Raw genomic sequence first — 17,743 nt, forward strand, 5'->3', positions numbered from 1 at the left:
TATGCCCACGACATAAATAACTCGTATGATTTTTATTTTTTTTTATTATAAAATTGTGGCCGTCTATGGACTGTTGGTCCATATCCTTTTTTTGTTATTTTATTATTTAGATTTTTCGCACCAAGGATAATTGAAATAATATTATGAATTTTAATTAATTACTTAGTAGAATAGACTATAATATATTATAAATTACATAATAATAATATTAATGTTTTGAACGATGAGGTCCCAGTCGGTGTGGCGGCCAGTAGGTCCGACATTTTCTGATTTCCTTACATTTTATGCTGCTCTACCCTTTGCCTTTAGATGTTGTGACATTGGCTTGGTAGAGAGGGATCACTCAAGCTGGGTGGAGTTTCTAGGGTGTTAAAGAGATATCGTTCTGTGTCGAATCTACCCGCCATGTGACTTAGAACTTTATCGTTCCTGTCTTTTATAGCCATTTTTATGCTATAATCTTTTATGTGTTCGGTTGACACCTCCGTGGCTCTTTTTATGAAGCTTGCCACAGCGTCTCCATCAATGTCAGTGTAATAGACACAGGTGTTAGTGTGCCGGGATATGGCTATAACTGCATGAGGAACGCTGTCATGGATTGCCAGCTTTCAGGACTTGGTCTGTATGATGATCACCGAGGGACTCGTTAATCCCTGAGCTTCATGGATTGTGAGGACGCGAGAGTCCGTTCCCGATCCATAGCCTGTATTAGTGAGGGCTGCTTTCTCCTCTTGTGTGTGGACAAGATACAGGGTATTTAGATCGGTTTTAGGTATTCTCGCTCCTGTATACTTCATTAGCTTTAGGGACCGCACAATTTCCTTCGATGAATAGATGTTATTATAGACCATGCTTAAGGCGTATGCCACATCCATAGGGCTCCTGTGTGTGCAAGACAACTCCTGGGTGATGCTGGTTACCAGGTTTGGACGAGTGTAATTAAGTTTAAAGAGGTTTTCACGCTCTATAAACGGGAGTTGGTTAATATCTCCAATGAGGATGACATCGTTGGCGCCTGTTAACTGATTCGCCATGACGATTGAGCCGAAATGGTTCATGAGGACCTCGTCAACTATCAACCTTATGTAGGTTTCTTTTGTCCCATTTACCAGCAAAGAGGCCATGGTACGAACTTTATCTTTAACTTTGTTGCCAGTTCGTAGCGATAGCCTTTGCTTTAGATCCTCGGCTGCTTCGATTGTCGTTGTTATTATAACGTCTGTTTCCTCATTGAAGTTATTAATGATCCAAGTTGTCTTCCCACATCCAGGAACCCCATTGACCCACGAGTAGTTGATAGGTTTCGCGAATATATCCCAGTCCATGCTGGATTCGGGGTCCCCAGATAGGACTTCTGCCATTTCTAGTATCCTGTCTTCCAGCATTATTCTGGTACATTCCGCTATTATTACTATTGGATCCTCAGATTTTGTGATAAATTTGAGTGTTCCCGTGCGTTTTGTCTCATCCTCGTCCAGAACCACGAATCCGCAGTCGGCACTTAATGCCGCCATATACTGCCCGGTCATCGCCCCGGCAATTATTGTGGAGGTGACATTGTCGTATATGGCAGCTTTTGCATCCTCGAGTCTCACTTCTAACAGCTTTTGATTTTTCCACTGATAGGTCTGCATGATCTTATTGCAGGTCAAGAGCTTTATGGTCTTATTTGCTCTTATTATCGCCTGGAACTCGAGGAAGGCATTTATTATAATATGGTCTTCGGAGTTCTGGGCCAGTCTGAGTTTTGGCGGGAGCACTTGCCCGAGATCGGCCCTATATCTTTTGTTTTTATTTGCCGGTGTTTGTGTAGATGGTTCCCTCAAAAAAGCCTCCATTGCTAAAGCCTGAGCCTGACGAAGAGTTTCTCTATGATTTTACCCAGTACCGAGAGCAGGCCGATTGGTCTGTAGGACTTGGGATGGATGTAGTTCTCTTTGCCTGGTTTCCAGAGTACGCATACATGGGCCGCTTTCCATTGTTCTGGGAAGTATTTTAAGTCTAGGCATTTATTAGCTATTGCCAGGAACAGCTTCCCATCACTTTTTATAGCAGCTGTGCATATGTCTGCCGTTAATCCATCCTGACCTGGAGCTTTCTTTGGATTTTGTCCTTGCAGGATCAATTCCAGCTCCGGCATCGTGAAAGGTGGATCGTCATCAGACAGGCCTTCAATTTTCTCCGGATCTGACTTGACCATGATGTTTCTGAGCCTTTTATGGTGTTCTAGATCGGTTTCCACAGAGTCCTCAGGGTAAAATGTGCTTGCGAGAAAGTCCGCTGATTGCTGCGGGTTGATGTATTTCCTACGCTGTCCCTAAGCAGCGTCGGTTCTTGCCTTTTCGCTGTTCCCCTCAGTACTCTGTAGATCCCACCCTACATGCTCTCGCGGTCTTGGGTTGAGCAGAATTCTTTCCAACTTTCTGTGGCTGCATTTGTTGCTGCCCTGTTGTACTCGTCCTTTGTTTTGAGATAATCCTCAATTACAAAGGACCTTCGGCTCGGTGCAGCGTTCCGAATTCTTCTCTTTTTTCTTAGAGTTTCCTTTTTAGCTCTTCTTGGGTAGGTGACCACCAGGGTGGTGTTGTTTTGTGTTTTTTTCTGTTTAGTCTTGGGATGGTGCTTTCGCATACATCGTGGATGGTACTGATGTAGATAGCTATGATCTCTTCCAAATCTTGTGGGTTACTTATTTCCGACACTGTTTGGGGTGTGATGGATTTTTGGAACAATATGTCCTTAAGCTGGGTTCTAAATTTTAACCAACGTGCTTTCTTGGTATTATAGATTCGGGTCGACGTTAGCTTAATTGGTTCTAGTTCTTTATCCAGCCGTATTTTGAAAGCTACAGCATTGTGGTCAGAGGAAGTTAAACTTCTGTCAAACTTCCAGTCACTTATCCTTTCAAGAAGTGGCGGACTGCAGACGGTCACGTCTACTACGCTTTCGTACAGCATGCCACCTCTATAGGTTTCAAATGTCGGCGTTTTCCCGGTATTAAGGATTTGGAAGTCCATCTCGTTCAGAAATGCACTGTATTCTTGTCCCCGGCGGTTTTCTATTCTGCTTCCCCACCATTGACTCCAAGCGTTGACATCTCCTCCTATTATGATGTTTTGTGTGAGCAGTTTTGGGCAGATGTCTTTTATTTGTTGTATATATGGGTCGATGTTTTGATCAGGCTCTAAGTAGATGGACAGCACTCCTATTCTGGTGTTTCCAGCTTTAATTGTGATGGCTGCAATATTTTCAGTAACCAATTGAGAGCCGTGGGTGATTTCCACAAAGTCACCGAAGATTTTGTGCGGCCTTCACCGGCTTTTGGCGATTCAAGGTACACTGGATTATTTGCGTGCCTGGGTGATCCTGCATTACACCTGTGTTCCCAACGTATGGTTCTTGGATAAGTGCAATTGAGGTTTCTTTTTCCTGTGCCGCCTTAAACAGTTCGGCTGTTGCCAGTTTGGAGCGTTGGAGGTTCGCCTGGATGATGTTATGCGAATTTTTCTGCCCATCTTTTCTATTAGAATATTTTGACCCATTTTCCTCTTCGTTGCCCTTAGCAGTAAGATACTCGCGACCTTGCTATCCTGTCCCACTTTTGTCGCTCCTGGCATTCTTCGCTGAATGCAGTGTGTGCCAGGTCTTCTCCTCCCTTTTTCACATTTTTGCAATTTATGCATGTGGGTGGTTTGCTCTTGTTTTTCTCCGGGCATTCGCGTCCGGAATGATTACCGCTGCAGTACCCGCAAGCGGATTCCTCTGCTTTGCAGAGGGTCTTTGTATGGCCGTACTACTATAACTCGTATAATTTAGTGTCACCCCAGACTTACAATTTAAAGTTGGCCGACCATCGTACAAACCACAGAAATAGATCAAGATAGAAGCGCCATGTCGCTCCAATTTGTATGAACACGAGCGTCTATCTTGATCTATTTCTGTGGTTTGTACGATAGTCGGCCAACTTTAAATTGTAAGTCTGCGGGGACCCTTAGAACATAAGATTTAAATGTGTGTGAGACATTCATTCAGTGAAATCTTCTCTAACGGTGTCTTTAACGGTCACTTGTTTTATAATGGAAAAAATGTTAAACTCGCGTCAGGACAAGTGACTAAATCGAAATTCGCAAGGTAGCAGACCGCCTGTATGGCTTTGAAGAAAAAATCATATTCTATCTCGGCGAAAACGTATCGCTGTTTCAATTTTATTCGCTTCTTCAAGTTGTCTGAAATCACACTAGAAACTGCTCTACATTAATTACACTGTGGCGCATTCTTTGATACTCACGACTTTGCGCCACACCAGCCGTCAGCGACATATCGTGTGTGACGATCTGGCCCCACTGCTGAGTGTTCAGGTTCCATATCGGGTCCACGAGCCGCTTATCGGGGAACAGCAGCAGGCTGATCTCGCGGGGGTTGGGCAACGGCTGACCCGTCACCGAGCGCGGGAAAGCGCTCACACCTGCAATGAAATAGTGGTGTAACTTGCAGCTCTAGATTTATGTACAGGCAGTATAGACTATGGCCTATGGGCAGCGTCCTATGGCGTCCTAGGGGAGACGGCAGCGTCCTAGGATGATGGTAGAATTCGTACATAGGGGCGATAGGCAAAATTAAAGTGGCCTATACTCATAAAAAAATATAAATCCGGTCCTGTGTAAATGGTGCAGACTAGATACAAGCGCGATTGGTCGCAGCGGACTATTAGTCAATTTGTCAATAGTTTGATAATATTTGCTTATTACAGGCAATGAAACGATGTGAAAAATGATACCTATCGAAATAAAAGGTAATCCACTGTAAATATATTTTTTTAAAGACGGTGAAACCGGACCAAATGCAACGGACCACGATTTATCGCATAAGAGAGCGGATGACCAAACTATTGCTCGCAGGCCGCAGCTTCGACAAAAAAATCGTACAGTTTCTCTTAGGGTGGGTTGCACCAACTTACTTTAACTATAACTTTAACTTTAACTTTAACCCTAACAAAATGTCAAATGATCGGTCAAATCCCTAGTAAAAGTCCATAATGGACGCCATATTTGACGATAGCCTTAACCTTAACTATAACAACGCCTCTGGTGAAACCAACTCTAAATAATTATGTAATGACTCCAGAATATGTACGGAAGTATTTATAAAATGCATGTGAGTGCAACACTCAACACGCTATTGCCGCCTTTAGGTGGCGGTTGTTGATCGCCAGACTGCGATTAGCTAGATATTAATTTTATGACGTTACTTCACATTATCCAAATGCAATATACATGCAAGCATCAGGTACTATCAGATAAGTCGATTTGTAGGCAGACTGCGGAGCGGACTGATCGCCTTATGTCAAACCCAGCCGACATCATGTTGGCAATAATAGTCATCCATGGCCCAACATTAATAAAGGCTTTAACTTTAATTTTGCAATAAAATGCGTCACAATAAATCTCTCAGATTGTTATCAAGGAATCGCTTTTGCAATGTTTTACAAAATACTTTATCTACTTTATAATAATTTTGGCCAGAATTTGGTTTTATTTATTGCATTGAGCATTTTGTGGGTAGTGACGGGTAAGTAGATATACCAATCATACGGCCCATTGCTAGTAAGTTGCTTCTGTAGTTTATAGACCCCTAAATTCACAATAGGCATGCCTTTCAAATAGTCTGGCCCTCGTGAAATATATATTATGTCCTCTCTATTTCAAAATAATGTAGTATGACTTAAATTAATAATAAAGAGTAATAATAATTGTAATAAACTTAATTTTCCAACCAAATTCATTTGGATACACGAAGTGACGTTGTTTTTAAGAAGCTTAAAAGCATTTATTAATTTGACGAGTCTTCATGCAAAGGTCTGTCTTTACGTGACGTGAAGTAACGTGAAGTGACGTGACGTGAAAAAACGACGTAGGAATTTCTAGAAACTGTTCTACACTCGAGCACCCAGTAAGCTATTTAAAGCCTTCAAAAGCTTAAAGTTAGTTGAAGGTTGAAGCGACTACGCAGCGCCTGTGTTATCTTTTTAGCCACATCTTAAGGAAGTTTTAAAAAAACTTTATTAGCTGCGACGACAGACTTAAGCTAAATATATCGTAAACGGGAGTTGGTGAAGTACAGTCGAATGCACAAATAAATCCCACACCGGTTTCGATGACGGTGGTGGCCGGTTTCACTGAAACCAGGCCAGTTAAGTAGGAGTAATTTTATAGTGCCCAAGCGTGTGCTCTATTTCTTTACTTTCATAATATAACCCAGTGGGACGTAAGACCGTCACGACTGGCGAGAGATCAGGCGCAGGGCCGACTTTTACATGTACCCCTCCGACGCATGGATCATTTTACTTGTCAGATCAGGCGATCAGCCTGCATTGTCCTAACGAAACTTGGAAATAACATGTTTCCAACGCGGGAATCAAACCCACGACCTCCGAGTCAAGAGCCGCACTCTAAGCCACTGGACCACAAAGTCGTTAAAGTCGAATGCACAAGTATGTATGTGGCAATCTACGTGGCAATAATATTTTTTTGAAATACTGTAAACACGTACAACTGTAAATATTGCAGATACATGGCAGATACCATGTCAGCATAAAGTTGTGAAATATTTTATCGCGTACTTATTTACCTATTATTTTTTGGGTACATTAATTAGGGAGCAGTGTATTTTCCTACAGCCTCATCTTTGACTTTGGAACAAATATGAACATTTTGCGTCTCATGCTGAATTTGCGTTTAGCGCGTGTAACTTTAAGAAGGCTTGCAGAAGGTTTACGTCTGCACTCAACTAGATTTATTGATTACTCGACTTTCATTTGATTTAGATTTTAATATAAAATCTACACATTTTCTGTCAACATCATTAAATTGAAATAACATAAAATATTCAGCGTCTATACAAATTACCATGTAAAAATACCAATTAGCATGCAAAAGCGAAGGCTTTGACGGAATAATCCCTTGATTGTAAAAAAATATAATTTTAGTTCCAAGTTACAAAGCCAAACTAACCAGTATAATATGGTCTATCATACAATCGAGATAGCGACTAAAACGAGATCTTCATAAGCAGGGTAATTCCTTGTTAGCCAAATTCTATACATTTATTGATTAAAATCAATCATTTTCAACTCTGTGATCAAATTTGAAGCCATTGAAATGTTACTTAATTTCAATTTAAAATTCATCATGAACACTTTTTACCAGCTTAGTATGTAGGTATTTTATCAGAAGGGAATAGCTTGACATTAACTGTCCACGACTGAAATCACGGATCATGACTAAAAGTTACTTGACTTAACCCAACTGAATAACATACTTAATTTGATTCACAGGTCTATAATACCGGCCTGTGAATCAATTTCACAGATGGTACATGAATATTGCATAAAAACAACCCTAGCAAATGAACTCACCATCAGCATAATTGTATTTGACCAATCGTCCGTAGGGGGTCTGTGGGACCCCCCATGTCGGTCTCTTCAGGTTGTTGCAGGAGCCGTCGATGGCACGGTAGCGGGAGTTGGCACAAGATGGCGGCGCGAGACCGCAGGTCTGAGTGGCCGGGTCCTGCCCGGACCCCACGGGCGGTGGGGGGTTACTGAAACTGTTTAAAAAAATTAGAACAAGTAAACACAGTAATTAAAAAAAAAACTCAAAAAGTCATAATCACGAATCTAACGACAGCTGTCAAGCTGAACTCTATCAAGCCGTTTAGGCTTTTATAAGTGTGCCAATCAAATTTACAAACATACACACTCACGCACAATCAAAGTCGGTAATTTAAATAATCGGCCAAGTGCGAATCGGACTCGCGCACGAAGGGTTCCGTACCGTTATTGACCGAAAATAAGGAAAAAATGTGGTTTTTTGTATGGGAGCCCCCCTTATTTTTTTTTTTATGAAATAAGGGGGCAAACGAGCAAACGGGTCACCTGATGGAAAGCAACTACCGTCGCCCATGGACATTCGCAGCATCAGAAGAGCCGCAGGTGCGTTGCCGGCCTTTTAAGAGGGAATAGGATAGTAGGGCAGGGTAGGGATGGGAAGGGAAGGGAATAGGGGAGGGTAAGGAAGGGAATAGGGTAGGGGATTGGGCCTCCGGTAAACTCACTCACTCGGCGAAACACAGCGCAAGCGCTGTTTCACGCCGGTTTTCTGTGAGAACGTGGTATTTCTCCGGTCGAGCCGGCCCATTCGTGCCGAAGCATGGCTCTCCCACGTATAGATTTTAATTTAATTCTATTATTTAACATTAAGGTACACATATAATTGAGGATTTTGTGATTTGTCTATATGTTGCCATTTTGGATTACGAGCCAAAAATACCAAAAAAATAACGTTTGTTGTATGGGAGCCCCCTTTAAATATTAACTTTGTTTTGTTTTTAGTATTTGTTATTATAGCGGCACTAAAAATACATAATCTGTGAAATTTTCAGAAGTCTAGCTGTAGCGGTTCTTGAGTTACGGCCTGAAGACAGACAGACGGACAGACATCGAAGTCTCAGTAATAGGGTCGCGTTTTTACCCTTTGGGTACGGAACCCTAAAATCAGAAAATCCGACTGCATTTTGAAATAAGTACCCGTCACACTCGCGGTAAACTTGAATCTAGTAATACCTATCATGCTTAAAACCATTACTACTACTAGCACAATCTGGGGGGTGAGAACGCTTATGTCAATACCATACATTTTCATCGGCGATTCTATAACGAAGCGAAAACGAAAAGATTTTGGCTCACCCTCCAGATAAAAACAATGATGACCAGTAAAATCGTTTTTCACGATCACACTAATAGTCGTTAAATATTATGGACGATAAAGACCTATTTTCTGAGATAGAACGAGGGAAGGCCTATGTTTTCACACTGGAGATAATATTTCAGAGAAAATTAAGTGTAATCTATACGTAAGTTTGCTTGACTGCATCGCTTCAACCCTCTCGAATCTTCTTCGCGTGAGTGCCTATATTACTTTTAACATTAGCTAACAGAGAAGGAAGACGTTGAAAAGTGTATTTTATTTTTTTATTTTTATTAAATAAGGGGGCAAACGAGCAAACGGGTCACCTGATGGTAAGCAACTACCGTCGCCCATGGACACTCGCAACATCAGAAGAGCTGCAGGTGCGTTGCCGGCCTTTTAAGAGGGAATACGCTCTTTTCTTGAAAGTTTGCAGGTCGTATCGGTCCGGAAATACTGCTGGTGACAGTTCATTCCAGAGTTTTACAGTGCGCGGCAGAAAGTTACGCGAAAAACGCACTGTGGAAGACTGCCACTCATCAAGGTGATGAGGATGGTATGTTTTTCGCGTGGGACGATAGCGAAAAGTTGCAGGTGGTATGATTCCGAACAATTCCTCAGAGCACTCCCCGTGACACAACCGATAGAGGATGCAGAGTGAAGCTACATCTCGGCGTAATTCCAGGGGATTTTATTTTACAATTTTGCTGGTTATTAACACATTTATAACTATAAACTAATGTACACATCTATATATATAAAACTCAAGGGTAACTGACCGATTGACATAGTGATCTATCAACGCACAGCCCAAACCACTGGACGGATCGGGCTGAAATTTGGCATGCAGGTAGATGTTATGACGTAGGCATCCGCTAAGAAAGGATTTTGATCAATTCCAACTCCAAGGGGTTAAAATTGGGGATGAAAGATTGTATATAATAATCCTTCTTAACGCGAGCGAAGCCGCGGGCAAAAGCTCGTAATTCATAAATGCTAAACACAAAGTTTCTTTGTGAAATTCATCTTAAAATACTGGATATAGTACTTAGTTAAAGCATCGAAATATAATAGTAGTGTTTATTATAATTCATTGAGAAAAGTATCGGTTTTAAGTAATAATAATTCTTCTATAATTTAATATTTTATTTAAATAACTAGTTAAAATAATAACTTAAACAACTTTTAATTTTATCTCACTTTCTTTTGCTACCCTAAAAAAATTTGCATAAAAACAATTCCACTTTGTTCTTATCAAAGACGACGAATTCAAAACATTAGAGAGTGGGCGTACAGTCCGTTTAATTAAATTTTATTAAACGCGTGTAGTTGTTTCGGCTGTTTTGTTTCAGAAAAAATTATTGAGTGAAAAAACTTAATGATTATTTAAGCAGTTTTTTAGAAGTTTATTCCGGAAATTTATTCATTTTTTAACTGAGCTAGAGAAACCTTAATACTTACGTCCTACACAGAAAAAAAAACGTTTTGCAGTAGTTAATAAAACTAATTGGGCTATAGCAATTTTTATTGTATTAACTAGGTTAAAAAATCATTTTGAAGCCTACAAAGTGCTTGAAGATATTGACTCTTTGAATCTCTCAAATGGATGACTCAATTTTCCTAAAATGAAAGGTTCCCATCCTCTCCCGGAGCCCCGTTAGACGAGAGTTAGGAGGTTCGCATAGCGTCGCCTCCATACTCCCGTCCTACGCCGGCGGAGCGGCAGAGAGGTAGGATCGTCCTCTCTGTCCCGCTCCGCGGTCTCTTTCTGCGACATAACAATTTCGCAGAAAGAGACCGCCACCTGCCAGGCCTCATCGCTCTCGAGCATGCAGCGCACCATGCTCGGGAGCGAGAGGTCCCCTCCTAGCACTGCCACGAGATCGTTGGGCGCTGCACGGCCCAACGATCGCACACCTCAAGGGTATGCTGGGCCGTGTCCTCCACAGCGCCGCACTCATGGCAGGCTGGCGTTGGCTCTCTCCTGGCGACCTTACACAGGTACTCACCGAAGTATCCGTGCCCGGTGAGTACCTGCATAAGGCGGAAGGTGAGGGAACTGGACGCAGTGCCTCAGCGGTACGTTTACCGTACCGGGTCTGCGCCAGATCCTCAGCCCACCTCCTCAGCAGCCATTGCTCTCCGAGTCTCCGGAACTGTCTGAGCTTTTCCCACGGAGGGGCTTCGCCATTCGACCTCCCCTGAGTGATCACAGCTAACATTGAATTGACATACGCTGACCAAATGACGTAGGTCTGTCAACTGCCTAGGAATCTATTTCCTCGATGGTACATTGTTATACATTATAGATAGGTAAGGGTAGATCCCGCGATAGGTAACAAGGTAACGTGATATATTTTTAAGAGATACGGCTTTTACTCACATCGTAATAAATTAAAAGAAATAGGTACATAATTAAAATAGAAATAACCTGTGTTGTGGTCTGCTGTATGCTGGTGAACCCGCATGTGACCTGGAAGTGCTGGACAATTAGTGATATTAGTGCGTGCAACAGACTGATCATTATTACATTAGTTACAAGGCAGAGACACAGAGTGCAAAGTTAAAAGGAAGGTTAACCTTTTTGTTTGTATAGGTTGATATTATGTTGTAGAATGTAGTGAATACTAGATATTGCCCACAACTAAGTTACGTGAGGAGACCGTACATCTTTCCGCAATAAAACTATTTCATTCCCGGAACTTGAAGTTCCTCTACCACACTGAAATACTCAAGCATAATAATATTATTATTAGCATGTATTATTGCGTATAATAAAACCTTAATTCAAACTTAATTTACGGTCTCCTAATTTATTTTTGCAGTTATGAAAAAGTTAATTTTGAAACATTACGTCTACTATAAGGTTATTTGAACAATAAAGTAGATGCTTAAGACCAGCAGCTGCTTGAAAAATGAAGTGACGTAGCTGCAATATTTTCAAAATTACGACGCTCGAGATGACAAGATTAGTGTCTACAGTTAAAATTAACTTTTAAGCTGTGTTTACTTTGGCTTGTGTATAGTATAAGTCAAGTGTTCAACATTTTTTTATTGTGCTTTAAGGAACATGTTGTGGTACAATTCGATTGAGGGCCTTTCCACACGACGTATTTAATGCGCACTGACGACGCGCGTTTCTGATGCGCTCGTCTTCTGCGCGTTTTATCGCGTTTTGGCAGATATACGGTAGTATGAATAAAAAAATCTTAGTGAACGTTTTAACAGCTTTCTAACTAAAATGTTCACTAAAGTTAAAAACTGTCTTATAACACTCCATATGAATAAACGCTTGCTAAGCCTTCGCTAAGTAAAATACCTTTAGATGACGTTTTATAAGATTTTTTTTGGTAATGTTGGTAGTGTGTCAATTTATTGTATTCCACAGATTAAAAATTGTATTCAATGTGTCAAAAATAAAGAGTAAAGAAAAAATAAATGTACTTTATGGATTTTATAAATCATAGAGCAAAGTAGACTTTGACATTGGCAACTCACTAAGGCCGCCATAATAAAAGAAGAAGAATAATGAAAAGAAGGAGAAGATGACTAAAAATACTATTTTATTCTGTTTTACTTTTGAGGCCTACAATTGGTGCATTTGAGACAATGTATCTAAAGGTCTATACAGACGGACCGCATTTCAACTGCAATCCAACCGCAAATTGCAGTTCAAGTGCAGTTTGAATGCAGTTGACACGACTGCAATAGAACTGCAAACCAAACGCGCAGTTGGATTGCAGTTCATTTGCAGTTGGCGTGCAGTCGTGTGAACTGCATACCGACTGCATCCAAACTGCACTGCTGGAGAGCGGACCGTGCGGGCGGGTAGGATGGTGCTGTTTAGATGCAGTCAGTGTGCAGTTCACACGACTGCACGCCAACTGCAAGTCTGCAACTGAACTGCAATCCGACTACGCGTTTGGTTTGCAGTTCTATTGTAGGGTCTACACAGATGGACCGCATTTCAACTGCAATCCAACCGCAAATTGCAGTTCAAGTGCATTTTGAATGCAGTTGACACGACTGCAATACGACTGCAATAGAACTGCAAACCAAACGCGCAGTCGGATTGCAGTTCAGTTGCAGTTGGCGTGCAGTCGTGTAAACTGTATGGTTTGCAGTTCTATTGCAGTCGAATTGCAATCGTGTCAACTGCATTCAAACTGCACTTGAACTGCAATTTGCGGTTGGATTGCAGTTGAAACGCGGTCCGTCTGTGTAGACCCGTAATCGTGTCAACTGGATTTAAACTGCACTTGAACTGCAATTTGCGGTTGGATTGCAGTTGAAATGCGGTCCGTCTGTAGAGACCCTTACTGATTCTTGAAATTGCAATAATGTCAGAAATCGCGATAATACTCGATATTGCGTCCATTTTCAGTCTCATAAAATGGTCTTAAAGTAGGTCCGAGGCTTCACTAAAGTTTGCGAACTCCTATTTTACGTTTCGAGCCTAAACAACTGTTAGCAAACGTTTATTCATAACGATTATGCTTAAAATAGGTTTACAACAGGCCTACTAAACATGCGCTATTCTTTGACAGCTGTCACCTTAAAACGGTGTTAGAGCACTGTTAGAGAACCTTTATTCATAATAAATTTTACAACAGGCTTTTAAAGCTTCTAAAAACCCATGCTAAGTTTTTATTCATACGACCGATAAAGTTTAAAACGTGTCGTTTTCCATGCGTTCGCTGAGCGTTTAACTTGCGTTTGTATCGACACAATCGAGCGTAAAAAAAACGTCGTGTGGAATACCTAAGGAGCTCTTTGTATTAATATCAAACTACTTTATCAATGTATTAATAACTAACGTTATAACACCAATTTCTTCTAAAGATTCTACTCTCTACACTGACATACCCTAGTCCATTGACCGGCAGTCTCTGTGCCGGGAACCTCTGTGATAGCAGCTGCCTCAAGTCAATCCCGCCTGTATTCTGTGCTATACTGTTCTGTGTCAGCTGCCTCCAGTCCTGCTGTATGTTGTTCTGCGGTAAATTATTCTGTGCGACCAGCCGTAGGAACGCCGCCGCAGGGTCATTGAAGCTGTACTGCAGCTGACCTCGAATAACGGCTATGTGTGCCAATATCAACCAAAGTATTGCACCCTGTAACAAAGAAACGAAGTGCGCGTTAAGTAGATCAAGATCGTAATTTACATTGCTGTAATAGAAATTATCTTAACTAAGTCTTCGAAATTCAAGTATCTAAGTGCCGTGCTCAGAGACGAATATTATCTACTTAACTGTTATTAAATGAAGAGTTTGAAAATGTTTGGGGCTAATGTTATTTGTAAAAACGTTAAGGTTGGGTTGCACCAGAGGCGTGATTAAAGTTAAAGTTATGGTTATAGTTAAGGCCCTGTATTCCCAGAAACGGACGATTTTCAAGATTTAAAAGTGACAGTAGACACAAAAATATAGTAATTTAAATTCTGAAAAAAATATATGTGTTAGTTAAGGATCTAACACAGTGGAATTTATATTCCATTACACAATATCATGAACTTCACTCGATAGAAAAAAATCCCAAAGTTACCTCTTCCTTTAACGAATTTTCCATACTACGTCCAAATTATTTGGAATTTTCAGATAATTTTTGCACTGAATTAAATACAAAGAATATATCTAGGGGACTCGATTTGATTGATGTATAAAAAAACGACGATCAAAAAACTATAAAATAGCAGGCGCAAAGTGTGTGACTGAAAGCGTACCAGCCGAAGTTTGGGATTTTTTTCTACTGAGTGAAGTTCATGATATTGTGTAATGGAATATAAATTCCACTGTGTTAGATCCTTAACTAATACATATTTTTTTTTCAGAATTTAAATTACTATATTTTTGTCTCTACTGTCACTTTTAAATCTTGAAAATCGTCCGTTTCTGGGAATACAGGGCCTTAAGGCTATATCTAACTTTAACTTTGACCGGAGAAATCGACAGATGACAGCTGGTCCAACAAGGTTATAAATGACCGTGGGCGGGGGCGCTGCTGGTAAAGGAGAACTGTCAAAAATGGCGTTTTTGTATGATGACAGCGTTAGTTCCTTTTTTCGCCATGTGCATTTAAAACCTTGTCGGGCTCTATGGTTATGGTTAAATATGGCGTCTTGATGGCGTCCATTTTAAACTTTAAATAAAGATTTGACATTTTGCATTGTAGTTAAAGTTAAAGTAAGCGCGCGTTCAGACGTGCGCGTTTTCTGCGCGTTTTCTACTCGCGCGGATTCATCATTCATAGCAATTTCACATGTGCTGAATCCGCGCGAGCAAAAAACGCGCAGAAAACGCGCACGTCTGAACGCGCGCTTACAGTTATAGTTAAAGTTAGTTGGTGCAACCCAACCTTATTTAATGAGGGCCATAATTGTAGACCCTACGGCTACATACCGCCAAACATCCCTCATTACAGTTAATATTATTCAATGTTTTTCAACCTTTTTTACGTTGCGACCCGGTATAAAAAATATTATTTCGTAAACGTGTATATTTAAAAAGAATAAGATTACTCGTCTTATATTTTTAAGCTTAACAATTAGCTCTAGTATCTCTTTCCAGTTCACAGATTTTTTTTTGATGCGCAGGGGAAACCCATCATGGGTGCCGCGGGTTGGGGATGTGCCTCAGTTAGCTAAAGCACCCCGGGGGTATGTGAGACTCTTACTCGCTAAAACCAACTGCGGTTCGCCTTCAGCCGTATAAAGGAGGGATGTCCCGGATCTAACAAACACAGCAAGGCATAAGTTATACCAACATAATATTTTGTTTAAGCTAAGCAGTAAACGTAAATCATGAGAGGCTTAACGTATTACAGCAATTAGCCGATGGAAATTAATCGGGGTTTATAATTTACCAGAAACGGAGCAGCGGTGAATAAATTTTGGTTTCCGGGAAAAATCTTGACAACCAAAATAGCAGTTAAAAATGTATGAGTTTTGACAATAAATAACAATAAAATATATATATAATTGGAATCTCGGAATCGGCTCCAACGATTTTCATGAAATTTAGTATATAGGGGGTTTCGGGGGCGATAAATCGATCTAGCTAGAAATCATTTTTAGAAAATGTCTTTTTATTCGTGTTTTATCGATAATCGATAAACTGAAAAATATTACTCTTCCTGACATCTCATCATCATCATCATCATATCAGCCTATAGTCGTCCACTGCAGCTGGACATAGGCCTCCTCCTGACATCTATTGGCGAATAATAATACTATTTTGTGAGCAACTAATTGCTGTAACAGCTAAAGCTATTCCAGCAGAATATGGCGTTGTTAAGTAACACGAAGTCAATGAGTGTTTGCTATACCGAGCAAAGCTCAGTCACCCAGGTACTTTTGTTTATCGCAGGAGGACCGTACATTTTTTCAAGTTAAAAGCAATCTAAATTTATGTCCTTTCCCGGACTAATTAAAGTATCTATCTCTATACCGAATTTCAATAAAATCGGTTCAGCGGTTTGGGCGTGAAGATCTAACAAACAGACAGGCAATAATAAGCAAGCCATCTAGTAATATAATATTACTAGATGGCTTGCTCTACGACTCTAATATGATAAATTTAAATAGACTTAAAAAGTATAATAATTATGATTTAAATTAATCCTAAACATCTTATCTGCTAATTGTAATTTGTAACTATGGAAATTTAATTAATGAAACGTCAGAGGTCAGGCTTAATAGGGCAGTCACTCAGCAAAGGTTTTCACCTCCGATTTTGTTGAACCTCTATCGATTTTCATGAAAATTGGATTTCACGAAATCTGATGTTGTACCTGATTTTTGCCTACAATAACTGTACTATAAGTCATTAGAATGTTTCCATTAACGAAATTGTGTTTTGTTGTTATACATAATTAATTTAAGATATACTTTCAAAATTGGATCCAAAAGCCATAGCAGCAGAGTTTCAAATCGTTCAATTAGGATAAAATTGTTTAGAAAACTCGTAAAAGTTATCAAATACGTTTACGAAGTTGAAGAAAAGTTAACTAAATTTTGCTGTGATGTACGAAGTCAAACATTCCACAAATGGCAGACGGTGCGGGCCGTCCTAAAGTTATTTAACTTTATTAAAGGAAGACGTCTTGAGACCTTATAGTTTTGTTGAAGGGGTAAAGGGGTCTCATGCATAAAATGAATTGATATGTGCTCAGAGAAAATATATTTAAAAACTTCGCTGCCATGAATTTTTCAACTCCAATATATCTTTTTGCTCCCTTTAATTACCTGCTACAACCAAAATATTTGCTGCAGCTGTGTTTTCCTACACTAAGGAGTAAAAGTAAAATTTGTTTGTCACGGATATGTTTTAAAAGTACTGGGCCAGTTTCAATAAAATTTGTCATATTATATTTATTTTATCAAGCGAACAGAAAAAAATTAGTGTACCGGAACTCAAAATAATATTTTTTTACTAGATTGAAGTGAGAACAAGCGGCAAAATTGCCTAGGTAGACGAAACATTTTTGAAAGTCACTAAACTTTATACCGAAATATAATTTTCATTTTTTACCGAAGCATTTTCCTAAAAAATCTCTATATTTTCCTAGAACTCCTCAACATTTTCATCTTACACTCGGTTTGTTTGAAACAAAGGATCTGTTCAATTTCGCGGATTTGGAGTTTAAAGTGATATTCAGAGCACCGCAGTGCAAGGGGTTGGAAAACTCAGCTTGCTATGATCTTTATAGCCTCCGTCTGGTTATATCAGCTATTTGAAAACTTTCTACAAAATGATAGCATAATATTTTGATTCTCGTCCCGCTGAACCGTAGCTAAATTTAAAAAGTTCACTTCGTCCTAAGTTTTAGGTACTTGCTCGTTATTTATATCTTATATATATACGAGCAATTCTTGTATATATCTTATACATTTAAACGAGCAATTCATTATATTATATAATATATATATTTATAATTAGAATCTCGGAATCGGCTCCAACGATTTTCATGAAATTTAGTATGTAGGGGGTTTCGGGGGCGAT

At 40.0% G+C, this 17,743-nt stretch overlaps 1 protein-coding gene across 1 annotated transcript in view; it reads right to left on the minus strand.

Annotated features, from left to right (window-relative positions):
* Positions 1 to 17,743, minus strand: part of LOC121725286 (peroxidase-like) — a 123,308-nt gene that overhangs the window by 56,256 nt on the left and 49,309 nt on the right. Inside the window, exons 2-4 of the mRNA XM_042112178.1 lie at positions 13,611 to 13,858; positions 7,415 to 7,605; positions 4,289 to 4,465 (exon numbers count right to left, since the gene is read on the minus strand). Of these exons, the coding sequence (XP_041968112.1) occupies positions 4,289 to 4,465; positions 7,415 to 7,605; positions 13,611 to 13,858 (616 nt within the window). The remainder of the gene's footprint in view (positions 1 to 4,288; positions 4,466 to 7,414; positions 7,606 to 13,610; positions 13,859 to 17,743) is intronic.

This window comes from Aricia agestis, chromosome 3 (genome assembly GCF_905147365.1).
Source record: "Aricia agestis chromosome 3, ilAriAges1.1, whole genome shotgun sequence".
NCBI lineage: Eukaryota > Metazoa > Arthropoda > Insecta > Lepidoptera > Lycaenidae > Aricia > Aricia agestis.